The sequence below is a fragment of the Phyllopteryx taeniolatus genome, chromosome 12 (assembly GCF_024500385.1).
Source record: "Phyllopteryx taeniolatus isolate TA_2022b chromosome 12, UOR_Ptae_1.2, whole genome shotgun sequence".
In the NCBI taxonomy this organism is placed as follows: Eukaryota; Metazoa; Chordata; class Actinopteri; order Syngnathiformes; family Syngnathidae; genus Phyllopteryx; species Phyllopteryx taeniolatus.
The window spans coordinates 3238260-3259878 of NC_084513.1; the positions used below are offsets into that span (position 1 = coordinate 3238260).

General features: G+C 43.2%; 1 protein-coding gene across 9 annotated transcripts in view; it reads left to right on the plus strand.

Moving 5' to 3' along the window:
• ttn.2 (titin, tandem duplicate 2) overlaps positions 1–21619 on the plus strand; it is a 258645-nt gene that overhangs the window by 160880 nt on the left and 76146 nt on the right. For all 9 annotated transcript variants that reach the window (XM_061791839.1, XM_061791840.1, XM_061791846.1 and 6 more), the window contains 20 exons: positions 996–1216; positions 2470–2566; positions 3762–4058; positions 5938–6237; positions 7667–7981; positions 8337–8563; positions 8649–8799; positions 11710–11991; positions 12347–12649; positions 13401–13706; positions 15043–15324; positions 15998–16185; positions 16274–16385; positions 16582–16720; positions 17337–17500; positions 17700–17851; positions 19237–19393; positions 19470–19751; positions 20437–20736; positions 21181–21474. In XM_061791839.1, coding sequence (XP_061647823.1) covers positions 996–1216; positions 2470–2566; positions 3762–4058; positions 5938–6237; positions 7667–7981; positions 8337–8563; positions 8649–8799; positions 11710–11991; positions 12347–12649; positions 13401–13706; positions 15043–15324; positions 15998–16185; positions 16274–16385; positions 16582–16720; positions 17337–17500; positions 17700–17851; positions 19237–19393; positions 19470–19751; positions 20437–20736; positions 21181–21474 — 4569 coding nt within the window. The remainder of the gene's footprint in view (positions 1–995; positions 1217–2469; positions 2567–3761; positions 4059–5937; positions 6238–7666; positions 7982–8336; positions 8564–8648; positions 8800–11709; positions 11992–12346; positions 12650–13400; positions 13707–15042; positions 15325–15997; positions 16186–16273; positions 16386–16581; positions 16721–17336; positions 17501–17699; positions 17852–19236; positions 19394–19469; positions 19752–20436; positions 20737–21180; positions 21475–21619) is intronic.

A 21619-nucleotide genomic window follows, 5' to 3' on the forward strand; every position in this document is an offset into this window, starting at 1 on the left:
CCCCTCCAAAGGTTTTTGAGGCACATTATGGTACCATCTTGGTGCAAAGGATCGGTGATAAAGTGAGTTGAGGAGCTTCATTGAGACAAATGTAGTGCTTCGCTGCCATTTTGTGATCCATCTATAGCGCAGGTGTCAAACAAAAGGCTCCGGGGGCCAAATCTCGCCCGCCAAGTGATTTCATGTGGCCCGTGAAAGCAAATCATCTTTGTCAACTTCCATGATTCTTGCTCAAATTCTCATAAAATAATAATGAATAGTATCGTTGAGACATTGCAAGCATTTTCTGTTTACAGTAACTTGAACAATAGTTGAACAAACTATTATCCTTGACGTCTGATTTCAAAACTAGGTATCCATCAATTTCTTGTGTGTATGTAATAATATTATGAGATGACTAAACATTTATATGGTTTCACAGTCAACGGCCCTCTGAGGGAAACCGTGACGACAATGTGGCCAGCGACAAAAATGAGTTTGACACACCTGATCTATAGCAATCATACAGTAGATGGTGGAAAGCCGTTACATTTGTCTCAGTTAAGCTTCTCAACTCATTTCAACATAGTCCCTTGACATCAAAATGCCACAAGATGATGCCAAAGTACTACTTTTAATTTTTTTAGGGCCAAGCACAAAATGACCAATGTACTGGGAAATTTCCATTTACAATGTGCTTTTAAGTAAGTAAGTAGGTGAGTGAATAGGTGAATTCTCAAATGCCGAACTGTGAATATGCGGGGGAAGACATTTCTACATTTAGTTAGGACATATACACAAATGTCTAAAGTACACAGAGTCATTAGCAAGATTAAGTCTCCGATAGTGACTAGTGATACTGATCAAATTGACTTGAATTGTGCAAATGATGGAGGGTAACAGAGCTACAACCATGGATACACTAATAATGGCACTAAAAAGATGCGGAAATTGGCAAAATGTCACCATGAAATGACAGTCAAGTGTTTCACCCTGATTTCGGACCACACCCGCAGATCCACCGGACCCCCCTACCAAGCTGAAGGTCAACCTGGTGACCAAGAACACAGTGACTCTGAGCTGGGAGCCTCCCAAAAACGATGGCGGCTCTCCCATCAAACATTACATTGTGGAGCGCTTGAGCTGGGACACCAGCGGCAAGGAAAAGGAAACCTGGAAGCAATGCAACAAGAGGGACGTGGAGGAGCTCAGCTTTGTGGTTGAAGACCTGAACGAGGTTGGTCTCTTCTTCTTTTTTGGGAATTACCAGTTAAGGGCGCAATACTGCGTTTAACCCTGTGGGGTCTGTGCTGGCCATTTGTGTCCACCTCGCTTTCAACCATTTTAGCTGTGTAATGCAAATATAATGAATCCTCTAAATGTAGAACATTACGTGACCAAACCCGGAAAACAGGTTAGCGGACTTTCTGTGTATGCTGCAATAAAGTGCATAATAATGGGTTGATGACATGGAAATTTGGTTTTCTTTATGTTTTCTTTAGATAAATATGACAAATAGACATGCTATAAACACAAACAAAGCTTAAACATCAGATATTGTTATATTTGGAAGCGATTGAAGACATCTTGTGGAAAACAAAAGACTGTAGATGTTTAAAGCTCCTCCGGGTGTTGTCACAATTTCCTTCTAGAAGGCGGAGCAATTTACCCGCACTGGAACGAAGTGGGCACGGTGGGCGACTGGTTAGAGCGTCAGCCTCACAGTTCTAAGGACCCGGGTTCAATCCCCGGCCCCGCCTGTGTGGAGTTTGCATGTTCTCCCCGTGCATGCGTGGGTTTTCTCCGGGCACTCCGGTTTCCTCCCACATCCCAAAAACATGCATTGATTGGAGACTCTCAATTGCCCGTAGGTGTGAATGTGAGTGTGAATGATTGTTTGTTTATATGTGCCCTGCGATTGGCTGGCAACCAGTTCAGGGTGTCACCCGCCTCCTACCCGATGAGAGCTGGGATAGGCTCCAGCACGCCCGCGACCTGCGTGAGGGAGAAGCGGCTCAGAAAATGGATGGATGGATCTTTTCTACCAGATGACATAATTTATAAATTTTTAGACAAGCCTGCAATTTCATGTCAATTTTTTTTGTTTCCGAAAGACTAGCTTCAGGACTAATGGCACAGTAGATTAGCATATTGGCAACGTGTCACTATGAATTTATTAAACATGGACTGTTTAACCATTAGCGGCACAGTGGAGGAGTGGTTAGCACATCGGAGGTTGGGGGTTCGAATCCAAGATCTGACCTTCCTGTGTGACGTTTTCATGTTCTCCAGTTTATGCTCTGCAGGTACTCCGGCTTCCTCTCACATCCCAAAAACATTTTAGCATCTTAGCTTCAGTGAAAACGCAAAATTGTCCACAGGTGTGAATACTTGTTTGTCTACATGTGGCCTGCAATTTGCTGGCAACCAACTCATGGTATTCTACGCTGAATGAGACAAACGTGAAGTGACCATGTTGTGGTTTTTCAGGGCGGAGAGTACGAGTTCCGAGTGAAAGCTGTGAACGCAGCCGGACAGAGTAGACCCTCGACCACCGCCGGACCGCTCGTCATCAAGGACCAGACGTGTAAGTAGGACCAGCCTCTATCTATCCATCTATCCATCCATCCATCCATCCATCCATCCAGTTGTAGTAGGCAGTAGTATTAATAGTAGTTTTAGTATTAATAGTACTATGTATTTGTAGTATTAATAATATTAATAATATTATGCAGTAGTAAGAGGTAGAAGTAGTTATTGTAGTATTAAAATCATTCATATTTATTCGTATTATTAGTAGTATTTGTCAGTAGTAGAAGTAGTATTAAAATAATTTGTTTCCATAGTACTAAATATTATTATTATTATTAGTAGTAATCTTAGTCGTAGAAGTGGTAATAGTATGTAGTCGTAGGTAATTGCAGTAAAAGTAGTAGTATGCAGTCAAGTCACTGTTACTACTTGGTTTCATATGGGTAAATGCCTCCCATGTTGAAACAGCCACGCTTAAAGTCCTATTTTCAAAAGGTTACTGATACCATAATAGTAGAAACAGTCAAGAGATACAGTAAATACACACATTTCACAGCAAATGGAATCAAAAATTCATAAAACAATGATAAAGATACATTCTGCCACAGCTTTGTTGATCGAACCCATTGACAGAGCAATTGGTGGTGGTCCACTGAAATACGCATCATGCATAGCGCTAAAGACAAAACTGCACAATGGTAAAGAATTAAACCATGTGAGTTGCACAATTTACCTGTGTTGCCCTTCAAACTCTGTAGATACAAAGGCAACCCACTCTTACTCTTGTCTTTATAAAATCATAATAATGGTAAAGACATGCAATAGTTCAAAAACTTTGCCAATTTCATAGAAATCCATTCATATCTCATTAATACCACCATTGATTTTGCTGTCTGCTATTGCGTAAATTCTAAATGGCTGCCTCATCCTGGCACTTCAGCTCACAAATCCCTGTGGTGTGTTGCAACAACACAATGAGGCTCCCTCCAGTGGCATTAACGGTAAAGACAGCTTGAGTGACAAAAAGGACAATTTGTAAAAGAACCAAAAAAAATATACTCTGGAGTATGTCCTTACTGTTATTGATGAAACGATATGAAAATGACCCGTATCTATCAATCCTCACGTGGCATCATGTATGGTCATGTGTCGTCCTGTGCGCTCGTGTCAAGTGTCGTTGCTTGCCTCGAAAGGCGCTATATGAATCAGAATGATGATAATTGAACATTTGTCCGTTTCCCGCATTCCAGGTCCCCCCGCCATCGAGCTGCGGGAGGTGATGGAGGGCGAGGAGGGCTGCGACATCAGCATGGTGGCCAAGGTCAGCGGCTGCCCTTTCCCGACTCTTACGTGGCACAAGGCCGACCTGGCGGCCCCTGAGAAGAAGGCGGCCGTGCAGTACGACCAGCACGTCAACAAACTGGTGACGCACAACAAGTGCACGCTGCTGGTGCAGCAGGCCACCCGCCAGGACAGCGCCCTGTACAGCCTGACGGCCAGCAACAGCCTGGGCACCGTCACCAAGGACATCAAACTCTTCGTGTTCGGTGAGGAAGTCAAACCTCGAAGTGTTCATGCAGGGGTTCTCAAACTTTAGGGGTCCAGGGAGCAAGGCTGTAATACTACAGTAGTTTGGGATTCTTCAAATGTTTTTGTTTTATTTACTTTTAAGTTTTTAGTCGCTTTGGCGGCATGGTGGGCGATTGGTTAGCACATCCGCCTCACAGTTTTGAGGACTGGGGTTCAAAGTAGTGGGTTCAAAGTGTTGTGTTCCTGCTGGAGCCTATCCCAGCTGACTCGGGGCAAGAGGCAGGGCACATCCTGAACTGGTCACCAGCCAAACGCAGGGCACATATAAACAAACTACCATTCACACTTACATTCACACCAAAGGGCAATTTGGAGTCTTTAATTAACCTACCATGCATGTTTTTGGGATGTGGGATGAAACCGGAGTACCCGGAGAAAAGCCACTGCGGCACGGGGAGAACATGCAAACACACAGGCGAGGCAGGATTTCAACCCGGGTCCTTACAACTGTGTGGCAGATGTGCTAACCATTGGTTCACCGTGCCGCCTTTTCCTATATTTTCAAATTAAGGGATTATTTACATATTTACCTCCTCGTCCCACCATTTTTTTACCCATTGAAACAGTTCCGATTTCACATTGTCCAGTTCTTTCAACATACAGTATAGTACTATACTTTTAATAACATCCTCCAAATTGTCACGATAAAATTTCCAAATTTATAAATAGTTGCCATATCGACCTCCTCTTTCGACATTTCTTGACCGATTCAAATCATTCTAACTTCAAACTGTGCATCTTATTCACAAATGTACAGAACTATTTATCCCATTCCCCAAATTCCCAAATTTTCACAATGAAATTCCCACATTTGTCCACCGATTCAAACCATTCAAACTTCAACTTTCACATTCTACATTTCATCAATCCAATTAATTCCCCAGCATTTCAGTTCACCATTTACACGCAATTTGTAAGCAAATTGCATTAGTTCAGTGGTTCTCAAAGTGTGGTACGAGTAGCACTAGTGGTAGGCAAGCTCCCTCTAGCGCTATACAAAAGAATCACTGAATTAAATGTTCAAACTGCACGTTACAGTGGATTGAAATTTTTTTTTTTAAATCCAGTACAGTAACTTTGTTAAGTAGAGTTCAGTTGTATTTAACTTTTAAGTGCAGTACATTTAAATTTTATAATTTACACATTTTCAAAAATTTGTTTGGGTACAATCTTCATTTAACTTTTAAGTACAGTACATTTTTATTGAATCATAAAGTACAATTGGCGGCACGGTTGCGGACGGGTTCAATACTGTGTGGAGTTTGCATGTTCTCCACGTGCCTGCATGGGTTTTCTTCGGGCACTCCGGTTTCCTCCCACATCCCAAAAACATGCATGGTAGGTTAATTGACAACTCTAAATTGCCCCGTAGGTGTCAATGTGAGTGCGAATTGTTGTTTGTTTGTTGTTTGCCCTGCAATTGGCTGGCAACCAGTTCAGGATGTACCTCGCCTCCTGCCCGATGATAGCTGGGATAGGCTCCAGCACTCCCGTGACCCTTGTGAGGAGAAGCGGCTTGGAAGATGGAAGGATGGATGGATGGATGGATAAAGTAAAATTTTTTAAATTGTCCTATATTTAAGTGTAGTGTTAATGTTCAAGCTGTGCATGATGTTACAGTGTCTTACAATTATATTAAATATACTTTTTAGGAATAAAATCACTTCGTTCTTGTGGGTGTGTTTGGAGAGCTAAGCAACTATTTAAGATGGTACTTGGTGTAAAAAGTTTGTTTTACGGGACCCCCTTTTTTAAATGATACAACATAATAATTTATTGCAAATTACTTTGCGGACCCTAATTTGAGAACTACTGCTTTAACCAACACACACATAGGACCTCCTGGCCCCCCCGTGGGACCCATGAAGTTTACCGAGGTGTTTGCGGAGAGGATCGGCTTGGCCTGGAACCCGCCGGTGGACGACGGCGGCTCCAAGATCACCAACTATGTGGTAGAAAAGCGCGAGGATAACCGCAAGTCGTGGGTGCACGTGTCCAACGACCCCAAGGACTGCTCCTACCTGGTGACCCGGCTCACTGAGAACCACGTGTACGAGTTCCGTGTCATGGCGCAGAACAAGTTAGGAGTCGGGCCACCGCTACTCAGCGAGCCGGAGAAGGCCAGGAACCTCTTCAGTGAGTGCCACACGCAAAACCCTAATCTGGATTTCACAACATAATTTCAAATCCTAAACCGGTTTTCAAAAAACATTTTCAAACCTTAATTTCAAACCCCAAGACTTGTTAGAAACACTAACCCAGGCTTCGAAACCCAGATTTCAACCCATAACCATGGCTTCAAACCCTAAACCTTGGTTAAAAAAACACAAAAACAACAAAAAACAGCCCAGGCTTGAAACCCTAATTTCAAACCCTAACCTTGACTTCAACCCCTAATTTAAAACCCTAACTCAGTCTGTAAATGTTGATTTCAAACCTTAACCCAGGCTTGAAATCCCAACTCTGGCTTGCAACCGTAATTTAAAATTGTAATTTTTGACATTTTTGCAGATTTCTTAAAAAAGAAACACTGAAATATCACACAGCCATAAGTATTCAGACCCTTTGCTGTGACACTCCTATTTAACTCTGGTGCTGTCCATTTCTTCTGATCATCCTTGAGATGGTTCTACACCTTCACTGGAGTCCAGCGGCTTCATTATACTGATTGGACTTGATTAGGAAAGCCACACACCTGTCTATATAAGACCTGACAGCTCGCAGTGCATGTCAGAGCAAATGAGACTCATGAGCTCAAAGGAACTGCCTGAAGAGCGATGAGATAGATTTGTGGCAAGGCACAGATCTGGCCAAGGTTACAAAAAAATTTCTGCTGCACTTAAGGTTCCTAAGAGCACAGTGGCCTCCATAATTCTGAAATGGAAGACGTTTGGGACAATCAGAACCCTTCCTAGAGCTTGTCGTCCGGCCAAAGGGTGCTTCCATTAAATTGTAACCCTTGTTTGAAACCCAGACTTGAAACCCTCATCCAGGTTTGAAACCCCAATTTGGAAACCTAACCCTTTTTGAATCTCTAACCCAGGCTTGAAATCCTAATTTGAAATGCTGACTGACGTCTGAAACCCTAACATTGTCTTCCCACCCTAATTTGAAACCCCGACCCTTATTTGAAATCCTAACACTAGTTTTAAACCCTAATCTGGGCTTCAAACCCTAATTTGAAATCCTAATGCATATTTGAAACCTTAACCCAGTATTCAAACCCGAACCCAGGGTTGAAACATTAACCTGTAACCCTAACCCTGGGTTGAACCCCCTATTTGAAACCCTAAATTAAAACCCCCAGCTTTGCAACAAACCTTCATTTGAAACCGTAACTCTTGTACCCTAACCCTGGCCTGAAACATTTTTTGAAACACCATTCCTGGCTTGAAACTCTAAACTTGGCTTCAAACCCAAACCCAAGCACGTAATATTTATTTAAAATTCTAACCGTCTTCAAACCCTAACCCAGACTTGAAACCCTAACTTGTAACCAATCCCAATGCTTGAAACTGAAATTGAAACCTTAACGTGCTGACACTGCAACACTGTTCCGGTGCAGCTGTTCCCGGCCAGTGTGAGAAGCCCACCGTGACCGACGTGTGTCTGGAGTCCATGACAGTGAACTGGGAGGAGCCCAAATACGATGGGGGTTCCCCGGTCACCGGCTACTTCATAGAGAAGAAGGAGACCACCAGCAAACGCTGGAATCGTGTCAACCGCGAGCCCATCCGGGCTCTGCCCCTGGGCAACAACTGGGACGTCACCGGCCTGCTAGAGGGCGTCATGTACCAGTTCCGGGTCAGCGCTGTCAATGCTGCCGGAAGTGGACTACCCAGCGTTCCCTCAGACCCCGTTCTCTGTAGGGACCCCATCAGTAAGTAAATTGGAAAGCCAACGTCTGCGACTAATCCGCAAATAGCTTTCATAAATTGCTCACCATCTGCAACTACGTATACATGAGCTGCCGACATTCCGTGACTAGTTCTCATTAGTTGTTGACCATCTGCAACTAGTGTTCAAAAGTTGTCAACAGTCTGTGACTCATTTTCATGAGTTTTCATGAAAGTTTCCGACCGGCCAAATTTAAGTTTTCATTACTTGCTGACTGTCTGTGACTAGTTTTCATAAATTCCAATAATCTGTGACTTGATTTGCCCAAGATAAAATGTCTTGGGACTTATTTGAGACCCGCACGTGTTACTTGACCCCATCTCTGGTGTAATGTGCAGAGCCTCCTGGCCCACCCACTCCGAAGGTGACAGACTGGACCAGGTCAACGGTGGAGCTAGAATGGATTCCTCCCCTGGTGGACGGAGGCTCCAAGGTGACTGGCTACATTGTGGAATTCAAGGAGGTGAACAAGGAGGAGGAGGAGAAGAAGGCTCAGAGGAGGTTGCTTCTACTGAGCAGTGCCGATGAGGAGAAGGAACCTGAGGCCCCAGAGAGCTGGGAGAAGGTAAACCAAATTACTCAACTCTGTAGTCACGGGAAAGTTGTAACCCGTGAACATGTCATTCATTCCCATGTTGTAATCTCTCCAGGCCAAGGACACAGAGATCAGAGGAACCAAGTTTGTGGTGGCCGGTCTCAAAGAAGGTGGTTTATACCGCTTCAGAGTCCGAGCCATAAACGCCGCTGGAGTTGGTGAACCGGGTCTTGTTTCCGAGCTGATCGAAGCCAAAGACAGGACAAGTAAGCATGTTACTAAGTGCTACTGCTAGTAAGTGCTACTTTGACTTATGGGTTTTTGAAATTCTGTTTTTGCTTTATGTTGCAAGCTAAAATTTAACTCATGAGCCAGTTTCAGATACGCCACCTCGAGAGGGAAGTGGGAAAAGAAATGTTAGCAATTTAGGTACTGTATTGGCCTGCCACCTGGGAAGAGGTTGGTAGAGTAGCCAAATATTGTACGCAAGTAAGAGTACTGTTACAGAAAATGGAAGGATGGATGGGTGTTTTCTCAAGTTAGAAGTGGGCTGGAATCACAACTTATGGTCAGACAATGCCAGACAACTACAGTACAGTTGTTTTTCTTCGTCTAAATGTAAACACGAGTCGCGCGCCGTTGCCTTCGATTATAACGACGAACTTTCCAACATCTGAATCAGAATCATCTTTATTTGCCAAGTAAGTCAAAAACACCCAAGGAATTTGTCTCTGGTAGTTGGAGCCACTTTAGTACGACAACAGACAAACATTTGACCGAAAAGCTGTTGGAATGTCTGCTAGTCTTAGTTTGCATTGTTTAATAGCACCTACCTGAGGGAAGAAGCTGGAAGAGGTGGTGACCAGGATGAGGAGGGTCCAAGAGGATTTTGCATGCTCTTGTCTTCTTTCTGGCAACGTCCAAGTTCTCAAGGGTGGCTAGGGGGGTACCGACAATTTTTTCAACAGTTTTGATTGTCCGTTGCAGTTGGAGTTTGTCCTTTTTTGTAGCAGCACCAAACCAGACTGTAATGGATGAACACAGGACTATTTTGATGACTGCTGTGTAGAACTGCCACAACGGGCTCCTGTGGCAAGCCGTGCTTGCTCAGAAGCCGCAGGAAGTACATCCTCTGCTGGGCCTTTTTGAGGATGGAGTTGATGTTGGTCACCTACTTCAGGTCCTGAGAGACTGTAATTCCCAGGAACTTGAAGGTCTTGGTGGTTGACACAGGGCAGTTGGACAGCGTGAGGGGCAGCTGTGGCGAAGGATACTTACTGAAGTCCACGATCATGGTCGCCTCGTAGGCACGTCGATTAGCCGGGATGGCTTATCTAGTGTTAATACCTATTGTTTGCCAGGGAAGCCCAATTGAAGACGTTGTGTGTGATCATGTGACTTTATTGCTTTGTTTGATTGGTTTACTAGACTTAATCCTCATTAGCACTGAAATTGGATTGGAGCAAACAGCGCACAATGCGGAAGTCAAAGTCGTAGCCTAAACAGATAGGTCCCACATAAAATAGTTGATAAATAAGCAATAATTGATCAATAAAAGTAGCGAGTTCCATTTGATCATTGTAACGGAGTTAAAGTACTGTTTCTTCTTAACATAAATACTCAAGTAAAAATAAAAAGTATGTAGTGTTAAAACTACTTTGACACGTACAATTTATCCAAAATGCTGAGTAAATGTAACGGAGTAAATGTAGTGCGTGTGCTACCCACCTCTGCACCTGGGCTAGGAGAGCCACAGTCGTTGCACTTTCAGCCATTTATTGAACGGGACCAACAGTCAAACAAACCAATACAAAATAAGAACACTCGCAAGGAGCTACTGTAGGCCTCAACTCATGCACCAGCCACTCACACGGAGACTAAGCGGCCAATCCGACTCCAGCTCCTGATGACACTCACTAGGCCACGCCCCTTAAAGGCACACATTCTACACTAATTATCCATCCATTTTCTGTACCGCGTTATCCTCACAATGGTCGCGGGCGTGCTGGAGCGTATCCCAGCTGACTCGGGGTGAGAGGCGGGGTACACCCTGAACTGGTCACCAGCCAATCGCAGGGCACATATAAACAAACAACCACTCGTGCAAACATTCACACCCTAGGGCAATTTAGAGTCTTCAATCAACCTACCACGCATGTTTTTGGGATGTGGGAAGTAACCGGAGTGTCCGGAGAAAACCCACGCAGGCACGGGGAGAACATGCAAACTCCACACAGGCGCGGCCGGAATTTGAACCCCGGTCCGCAGAACTGTGAGGCTGTTAGATGTGCTAACCCAGGGCCACATTGTAGTCATGACTTCTTTCTGAGGGCCGTTATGACTGTGAACCCATGAAAATGAATTATTGCCTCATATATGTATATGTACACAACAAATTGATGGATAACTACTTTAAAATCAGGAGCCTATATAAATGTTTTCTTTTAAAACGGTGACAAAAAAATGCTCACAATATTACAAGAGAAGACAATTTACAATTTTGATATTTTCGCAAGAAACATGAAGTCGTGAAATCATTTGCTTTCGCGGGCCATGTAAAATTATGTGGTGGGCCAGATCTGGCCCCCGGGCCATGTGCTAACCAGACAGCCACCGTGCCACTTCTACACTAATTTCACTTCATAAAATCAGTTTATTACTTTGTGTTCACTTTTATTTTGTTTTGATATGAAACTGCTACTTTTCTTTATTAAAAACACACAACAAAAATTTTATATACAGTCAACACCTACATCGCAAATTCACCAATTCGGGATTAGGGTATTGCTTTGACATCATCTTGTGTTATGTAAGTGCCAAGGAACTATGTTGACGTTAGTTGAGCAACTTCATTTAGACAAAAATAGTGCTTTGCACCCATCTTGTGGAACTTTGTTGAAGTGAGTTGAGAATATTGATTTGGACCAAAGTTGTGGTTTTAGGCGGGTGTCACTTATTCACGGATTTTCACTTTTTGTGGCAGAGCTCCGTTTCTATCCCCCATCAATGTGGGGAAACGTGCAATGTGTACGAGTAAATTGAGTCACGAGCTTGGTCAGGGAACAAATTAAACTTGTAAGTCAAGGCACCGCTGTACTTGCAAAAACTTTCCTTGTGTTGCCATGTAAGCTGCTAGCTGCATCGTGTTGCTCACCAACCATCCCTGCGTTGTTCAGTTGCACCTGAGATGGACCTGGATGCCTCCGTGAAGGAGAAGATTGTGGTCCACGCTGGCGGGACTATCCGAATCATCGCCTACGTGTCCGGCAAACCAGCCCCGAAGATCAGCTGGAGCCGTGATGACGGCGAGGTGCCCAAGGAGGCCAGAGTGGAGACCACAGGCATATCCAACTCGCTGATCATCAAGAACTGTAAACGCCAGCACCAGGGCATCTACACGCTCTGCGCTAAGAACGAGGGTGGTGAGAGAAGGAAGGCGGTCATCGTGGAGGTCCTGGGTGAGTTCAAAGTCTCAAGGACTGTACATCCACTCAACCCCCATTTCTCACAAGGGATACATTCCAAACCTGCAATAGCTGAAAGTCCGCCATATAGAGAGACCGTATATTTTTTTACATAGTTTCACCCCTCCCACTTGCTTTAAACACATTTAAAACACCGTTTAATGTATTTCTTAGTGCCTGTTCTCACTCTCTTGCAGAAGTGTCCTTATGTCGTAAATGTTCGTTAGGTGAATGTTAGTAAATAGGATTCAAAATTTGTGAGATAGCAGCTCCACATAGGATGAACGGTGATAAAACAGGGATCATTGTGATGGGTGTTAAAACAAGAAATCCCATCTCTGGCCTTCAGATGTCCCTGGACCAGTTGGCCTCCCCTTCGCTGGTGAGAACCTGACTAATGACTCCTGCAAGCTGACCTGGTATTCTCCAGAAGATGACGGCGGCTCAGCCATCACCAACTATATAATTGAGAAGCGGGAGTCGGACCGCATGGGCTGGACTTCAGTGTCCTACACGGTGACCAGAAACAACGCCGTGGTGCAGGGACTGCTGGATGGTAAAGGGTATTTCTTCAGGATTGCTGCCGAGAACATCATCGGCATGGGACCCTTTATCGAGACGGACAAAGTCGTGCTCATCAAAGACCCCATCTGTAAGTGTTAAGAAATATCGAGATTTTCTTAATCTTTGTAATCTATAGGCGTCAGGGTACTTCCAGGTGGCGGAAAAGTAATTGTCTACTGCTGACCTGAATTGAACCCATGACAATAACTTACTGTGTTTGGGGTTGCGCCATGAGATACACCCCAAAAGGTTTTGAGATAGCCTTAAAAAAATCTAAATAAATCCAGCTGAACCTGCGGGTGAGGAGGCTAAATGGCGTGGATGTTGTCAATAGTTGTACAGAGATCTCAAAACTGCCTGGTTGCGTAGTAACTACTTCTAAAGGGACAGTCTGGGAACTAGCAGGCAAAATAATGGATTAATCGACAACTAATCAATCATCAAATGAATCAGCAATTACTTTGATAATCAATTAATCGTTTAGAGTAGTGGTTCTAAACTAGTGGGCCGGGACCCAAAAATAGGACGCAGACCCATTTTAGCTGAGTCGCGGACAGCTAGTAAAAAATTACATGTACAGTATTTGTATTCAGATGTTTTTTTTAAGAACAATAAACCTTAATGCTAAATTTGTATCTGATTCAATTAATCGATGGAATAATCGATACAATAATCGATTCTAAAAATATTTGATAGTGACAGCTCTACTGGGAACCAAACCTCCATCATCAAGTTTGTGTCAGAGAAAGCTCCGTCTTCTGCCACCGGACGTGCAATGTCATGGTAAAAGGGTCTATAGATCTACCAAACATGAAATAACAACTCTTCTCTCATTTTAGCTGTACCCGAGCGTCCAGAGGACCTGATCATCACTGCCGTCACTAAGGACTCCATCTCGGTTGCCTGGAGGCCACCCAAGTATGACGGTGGCGCGGAGGTGACCCAGTACATCCTTGAGTCTCGCATGATCGGCCGGGACAACTATATTCGCCTGGGTGGTCAAGACAAGCTGATGGACAGGAAGTTCACACTGAGCGGACTGAAGGATGGCTCCAGCCACGAGTTCAGAGTGTCTGCCGTTAACATGGTTGGACAAGGCAAATTTTCTTTTGCCACCAAACCCGTCCAGTGCAAAGATGAGCTGGGTAAGTGACACGCCCGGAATGCTGGATTGTTGTCTTTGGCCTTTAAATTACTCAATCTACAAATCAGCAGACAACATTAAAAAAGCAAATACAGTGGAACCTCGGGTTCCCATTGAAATTCATTGGATTGCAATTCATCCATTCCACCCACAGAACGTTATATTTACCTTATTTTGATCGTTGTGTGCTTCAACATAGATACTGTCCAATATAGAAATAGGTGAAAACACTATTTATGATGATGAAATAACTGCAGGTTCGCAAGCAAATCACTGTGCAGCCTTTTCTGGAAGAGCATGGGTGTCAAACTCAAGGCCGGGGGGGGGGGCAGATGTGGCCCGCAACATCATTTTATGTGGCCCGCGAAAGCAAATCATGCTTGTCAACTTCCGTGATTTTTGCTAAAATCTGTACCAAAATTCCAAATTGTCATAATAATAAACAATAATGTTGCGATATTGCATTTTTCTGTTACCAAACCCTTCCTCTACAGTAACTTAAACAATACTTGAACAAACTATTATCCTTGTCTTCTGATTTTAAAACCAGTTACCCCTCAATTTGTTGTGTAATGGTAATAATATGTTTTGGTGATGATTAAACATTTATATGGTTTCACTGTTCTAACAGCCCTCTGAGGGAAATCATAACTACAATGCGACCCGAGACAAAAAAAGAGTTTGACACACCTGTGGTAGAGTAATGTTTACGTTCACTGTGGTTACTGCTAGCCCTAATGGCCGCCACCTCCCACAATGTAGCACAGCTTTTGCATTGCATTCTGAGATGTGGTGGCTCTTCGGTGCAAAAAAAACAAAGATACCTGAAGCATGGCACCAATGATTTTTATTGTGGTGTGAGAAAAAATACAATGTTCTAAGCCTTCCGTGGTCATGCCAAGACTGTTCGTAAACCGAAAATAGTATGAAACCAGAGGTAATTTTTCTTTTAAAAGATTATTCAAAAACGGAATAATTCATCAACCGGGTCGTTCGTAAACGGAGTTTCCACTGTACTCACATTTGAGTACTGTTTGGTTGATCATGTTTTAATCCATTTCACCCAAATTGTATGAGAATAAGGAATTAAAATGTTGTTTTCATGGGTTTTAACTGACTAAAAGGTACAATTTGATGTCACCTGAGCTTAAGTTGGAAATGACAAAATCAGGCAACAATTTCCAGCCTCAGGAAGTTTCATTACATTTGAATTAACACAGCTAAAAGGGTTTTAAAAAAAGAAGAAAGATTGACACAAATGACCAGTCTAGAGCCCACAGAGTTAAAGAGTTAAATACACAAATTACATGTATGTTTTATCGTTTCCCGTCCCTCAGAACCACCAAACCTGGATCTGGACTTCCGAGACAAGATGATGGTGAAGGTGGGAGACAACTGTACGCTGTCCGGACGCTACAGTGGCAAACCAGCTCCAACCATCATGTGGACAAAGAACGACGAGGAGCTGAAGCTGGACGAAGATGTCAGCGTCCACAGCACAGCCAGAAACCTCAGTCTCAACTTTAGCAAGGCAAAGCGAGAGCACAGTGGACGCTATTGCGTCAGCGTCGACAATTCGGCCGGAACTCGAACTGGAATCTGCGCCATCACTGTGGTCGGTGAGTCACGATACGAAGCTCAATGACGTTCTCAGAAAGACAACTCGTGAGAAAGCTTATCAAATCAAGCTTTCTCCACAAATACTGGGTGATTGAAAAGTAAATAGCTATTTTAAAATGTGATGGTACCTTGAGTTGCCAGTGCCCCGACTTACAATTTTTTTTAGTTTAGATTATTTTTGCTTTGTCTTTTGAACCAAAATTTGAGTTAGATATTTTTTCTGAAAGTTTTAATTTAAAAAAATGACAATTTGTTCAAAAAATGAGAAAATGTGACTTTTTATGAATAAATAAAATAAATCTTTACCAAAAATACTATTTTTTTCAAAATACCTTTTTTTAAGTTGTATTTTTTTGGGGGGGAAAAAACATTTTAAGCATATTTTCCCTCCTTTTTAAAGGAAATGCTGTATTTTCATGCCAATAAATCAGAATTTTAACAAATAAATATCAAAATTCTAAGTATAGCTGTGACTCCCCCAATTTACAAGTTTTTCAAGCGCTATTGCTAGGTTGATTTTTATTTTCTTTGCTTCGTCATAGAACGGATTAAACCCGTGAGTCAAGGTATCACTGTAATTTACAATATAACTCACAAAGCTTTTGAGTGGAGCTGTACAAGCCCTCCAAAAGGCGACAGTGTAGTTGACCTCTGAATTCTTTCTCCTGCCAGACCGACCTCAGCCTCCTGAGGGCCCCGTGGTTTTTGACGAGGTTTACAGAGACCACATGCTCATTTCCTGGAAACCTCCTCTGGATGACGGCGGCTGCGCCATCTCCAACTACATCATTGAAAAGAGAGACACCAACCGAGACCTCTGGATGCCCGTCACCACGTCCTGCACCAGGACCACCTGCAGGGTCCGGACAGTTACATTTACAGAGATTTGACAAATCCAGCCAAAGTTAAGTCACGTCCTTGTTTAACTTTACTGTTTTCCTTATTCAGGTGCCAAAACTGATTGAAGGTCGTGAATACATAATCAGGATCATGGCCCAAAACATCTACGGCATCAGCGACCCGCTGCTGTCCGTGGAGACCAAGGCCAGAGATATGTTCAGTAAGTGATGAGATGGTTTGAGTCTGTGCAAGTGATAAGGAATTCTCAAGTCTTACGTTCAAGCTTCAAGCTTGTTTTCAAACAAGCAAGTTTCGGTTTGCGGCTGGCTGAACTGAGCTCAGTGCTGGCTAGAAGATATACCCCCTACTCAGAACTGGAACTGATGATCATTCATGCAACTGTGTTTGTGCCACAGAGGTGCCTGATGCTCCCAAACAGCCCACCGTTAAGGAAGTGTACCACGACTGTGCCCTCATACGCTGGGAACCTCCAGCTGATGGAGGAAAGCCAATCACAGGCTACATCGTGGAGAGGAAGGAGACCATGGCCAATAGGTACAAAACCAGTACATCACTCACTCACTCACTCACTCAGTAAATCAGTCAGTCAGTCAATCAATCAATGGATCGATCTCTGTCAGTAGCTCACATTTCATCTGCATTCCGCAAAGGTTGAATGGAGGCAACTGGACTCTTCTTGGTTTGTTAAAGATGTTTCACCTTTCATCCAAAAGTCTTCTTCAGTTCTAAATTTTAGATTCCCCCCATTTATTTCTCTGGTGGGGGTGATCAAAATACATTTGCTGTTGTAGTTGTTGCCAGATGTTCTTGGTAATAAAATAGCTTGTTAGTGGCCACTTTTCTTTCGGGTGAGGGGGGTGGGGGTTGAGGCGGTGTCAGGAAAACAAATGTGGTTGGTGTTAACCTCCTCCTACTCTTCCTTTATAATTTCACATACTGTAAATGGTATGACTCTGTCCAGACTCTGTCCCCAATTTGGACATTGTTGTCCTTGAAGAAATGTCCTTTCTTTTTTAAATGTTAATGAACGGCTGACCCTGCACCTGAAGAAGACGCTAGCAAGAAGAGTACACTCTCTGTTCAATTTTTTGCGGATTACCATGACCTGGATGCCTACATAGACTTGAGCAGGATTGTTTTTGCCTTCCAGGTGGGTCCGGTGCAACACAGAAAAGATCCATCCTAAGGTGGAATACTTGGTCCTGGACCTGCTCAAAGGCTGTGAATACGAGTTCAGAGTGAGCGCAGAGAATGTGGTCGGTGTTGGTGACCCCAGCCCACCGTCCAAGCCTGTCTTTGCCAAAGATCCCATTGGTAAGACATGGAAGAGCCACAACATCACTTTGCCTCCATGGGGTTAGGGTAACCCTAACTCTAAGAAGTACTATATTTGAGTTTGGGGCCCTCTATTTTTGCCAATAATATTGGTTGTGTGGCCCTAAACAGGTGCTTAGTTGCCTTATGCCGGACACTGTGGTCTGGTTACATAAACCGTTCCCACTCTTTTCCACAGTGAAGCCAAGCCCACCACAAAATCTCAAGGGCGTGGACCACACCAAGGAGTCGGTGACCCTGTCCTGGGAGCCACCCGCTGACATTGGTCGAGGGAAGATCTTTGGCTACCTGCTGGAGTTCCAGAAGGCTGGCGAGGAAGAATGGCAGAAGGTTAGCTCCTCATTGGCCCATCGCTGGGTCACATGGTCGCCTAGTTCAGATACTTTTCTAAATAAAAAAATAAAAAAAAGATTCTGGTAAAAGTAGAAATCATGATTCAACTCCTGTACTTAGCTAAACATAAAAATTAGACTGAAATGTACTTAAGTATAAAAGTAAAAGGTATAAATTTGTTTTTACTGTCAATTTTATACAATATGATTTTCTTTAATAAAATTATACAATATGATAACTTGGCACAACAACAAAAATAAATTTTCTGCACGCAAAATATTTCTCTTTTATTAACTTACATAGTGCTCGTATCAAGAAGAAAAAAAAATCATGTTACATATCGCATGTTGTAACTAGCGTTGGCCCCGCTTTTATTTTATCAAAACGTCTTCTTATATCTTTGCTAACTACATGAACTGAAAGATACCTTATTTGTAAGGTTTTTTTTTCAGATTAGACGGGTAACTTTTTTTAAGGCCAAGATGGCACAGAACACAACGCATTTGCCACCAATCATTCTTGCTTCTCCTCCTGGTTTACGTTCTTCCATATCACTGCTGTACCCGTTTTATACGCCTTATAAGTAACTTGCCAAGATCTCAATCAATCAATAAAAATCTCAATTGGGGTCAACTTTCCCTCTATTTTCTTTTTTTGTCCTGTTCGGATGTTAGGTCAAGCAGAATGGAGGATCTGCATCCCTTTTATGCCAGAACAGTTTTACTGTATCACAGTGGCGTTTTTAAGATGCCGCTGTGCTTTCTTAGTATTATAATTGATGTTTATTGAGAATCAGTCAATCAGTCGAACATAACAAAGTTTCTGGAGGCGAGAGAGAAATGAAGACAAAAGAGAAAGCACTAATTGTAAACAGGATGAGAAAAGTAAATCATATCTACAACAATGAAACATTAGATATGAGTGTTGTATGGGGCTGTAGTGCTACACCCTGTGAGGGAAGGACGGGACAAGATAGAACAGGACAAGGACAGGAAAAGAAGCATTTAGGACAAGGTTCGTGAACCCGGCTGTACAACTGAAGTGTTGTGGGACTGACTGTAAATTATAAAAGTCTATAGGACGAGAGTGTGAGTGAGGGGATACACAAGCAATTAGCATATTCATGAGTTATTTGTCGCAATAAGTGAGTGGCCCAGCCCCCACACCCAGCGAAAGAGTCCCAGGGGTGTGTGCCTGCGGACACATGCAAGTGAATACATACGTAGGTACAGTGAGAAAGTTTTATTTATTTATTTGTGTATTTATTTATTACCAATATATCCAATTGGCATTGGCATTATCACATTCTGTATTAGCATTACTACTTGGTTACTTCCTACCACTGCATGACAACTGATTCCTGACCTGTTGCGGTCCTCTAGGTGAATCATACTCCAGATTCTTGCCAGGGGACCAAGTTCAAGGTGGTCGGCCTGGAGGATGGCACGCTCTATCGCTTCAGAGTGAAGGCCGTCAATGCAGCTGGAGAATCCGACCCCGCTAATATCAAAGAACCAGTCAGAGTGAAGGACCGACTCGGTGAGTGACTCAGACTCTATGAAAAACATTGTTCTGCATTCAGGTAACTAAAGTTTGTGTTCATGTGTCACCTTAGAAGCGCCAGAGTTGATTCTGGATGCTGGTATGACTCGGGAAGTGAAAGCCTTGGCTGGCACCCACATCACTCTCATTGCCGCCATCAAAGGAATCCCCTTCCCCTCTGTGGCCTGGAAAAAGAACGATGGCGATGTGCCCACCAGGGCCGACATTGAGACCAGCCAAGTAGGTACCAAACTGGAGATGAGGTTCTGCAACCGCAGCGACTGTGGAGACTACACGCTCACCGTTGAAAACCCTGCCGGCTCCAAGACCGTCACCTGCACAGTGCTGGTCTTTGGTAGGGAGTCGCCACAAATAAAAACTCATACCTGCTCTGTTTGGTTTTCAACATACACTATTAACAAAATGTTAGTTATATTGGGCTTTAACCTTTAAAGTTGAACATTGTTTGGCCTTCTGTAAACGTTTGAATGCACATATCCAACGGTTGACTATTTCAGTACTTTGTTGCACAACTTGCTGTTGAAGAACAACCTAAATGGCTGAATTCACAACAGGTGTTTGATCCACAAATGGATAAAAAAAATGTCCCGATTGAATCAGAATTGGTATTTAAACAGTTCTCTTCATCATGTTGTTGCTATTTTAACATCACAAGACCAAAACAACACATTACAATTGCACATTATCAAGCTATGAATAGGAAGTGGCCACTGAGCTTACAGTCAACAGCAGGTTGCAACAGAGGAACTGGAAATGTCACAGAAAGGCATATCTGTGGATGGCCTTGGAACTATTTATGGATCAAAAGCCCCTGTTGAGAATTTTGCCATTCAGCTTCTTGTTAGATAACAGCAAGTTGTGCAAAAAGTACTCAAAAATTCAAAAGTTGAGGTCAAGTTAAGATCACCTGCAACGGTAGGGTGCACCTTCATTTGGAAATTTCACCCGAAAGTCCAATATCCTCACATTCTTGTGGGTGATGTCGGTGTACTCACGAGTTGTCCTGATTTATTCCTCAGACAAACCTGGTCCTATCCAGCACCTTCGGGTGTCAGACGTCAGGAGCGACTCAGCCTACCTGTCCTGGAAAGACCCAGAGGACAATGGAGGCACTCGAATCACCAACTTTGTGGTAGAGAAGAAAGACACAGGTTCCACTCAGTGGGTTCCCGTGTGCTCCACGTCCAAAAAACGCAGCATGATGCTGAAGCACCTGACGGAGGGACTAGCCTACACCTTCAGAGTTGCGGCTGAGAACCAATATGGCCGCAGCGAATACGTGGAGACACCAAAGGCCATCAAAGCCATGAATCCACTCTGTGAGTACTGCGCATAATGTTACAGTGGCTTCATTTTTTTTTTTTAAATCCAGTACAGTGTATTTGTTTAGTACAGTTTTATTCAGTTGTATTTAACTTTTAACTACATTTGCAATTAATCTTTAAGAACTGTTAGTTTTTAAACATTAATTTAGGTACAATTTTCATTTAACTGTTATATGCAATAAAATTTAATTGAATCCTTATTTGATTTCTTTATTTTTCTCTCTTTAAACAGTGTTACTGTATCATTATACACATGATACTGTGGCTTGCAATATTACTAAATATACATTTTAGGAATGAAACCTCTCCCTAGTTTTTGATGAACACTTACTACATATTGTATGGTGGTACTTGGAGAGCTAAGTATTTTTTTAGATGGTACGTGGCGCCAATAGTTTGAAGAACCACTGGTCTAAAGGTTGAATGTTTTTCCCACAGTCCCGCCCGGTCCTCCCAAAGACCTTCATCATGTTGACGTGGACAAAACGGAGGTGTGGCTTGTCTGGAATTGGCCCGACCGAAACGGTGGAAGTGAGATTACGGGCTTCCTAGTGGAGTACCAAGAAGAAGGAGCGAAGGACTGGGATGAGTGGCAGACGGTCAGCATCCCAGAGAGTCACGTGACAGGTTTGGAGGAAGGCAAGACCTATCGCTTCCGAGTGAGAGCGGAGAATGCCATTGGCCTCAGTAGACCCGACACCACCGTTCCCATCCTCTGCCAGGAGAAACTTGGTGAGATTAAGACTAGGATTAAAGAAATCCATTTTAGAAATGCTGTACATATTCATTATTTCTTTATTCTAACAGTAACAGTAAACAGTATCATATTTGATAAACAGTAAACCCTCGCTACTGTATATCGCCATTCACCTATTAC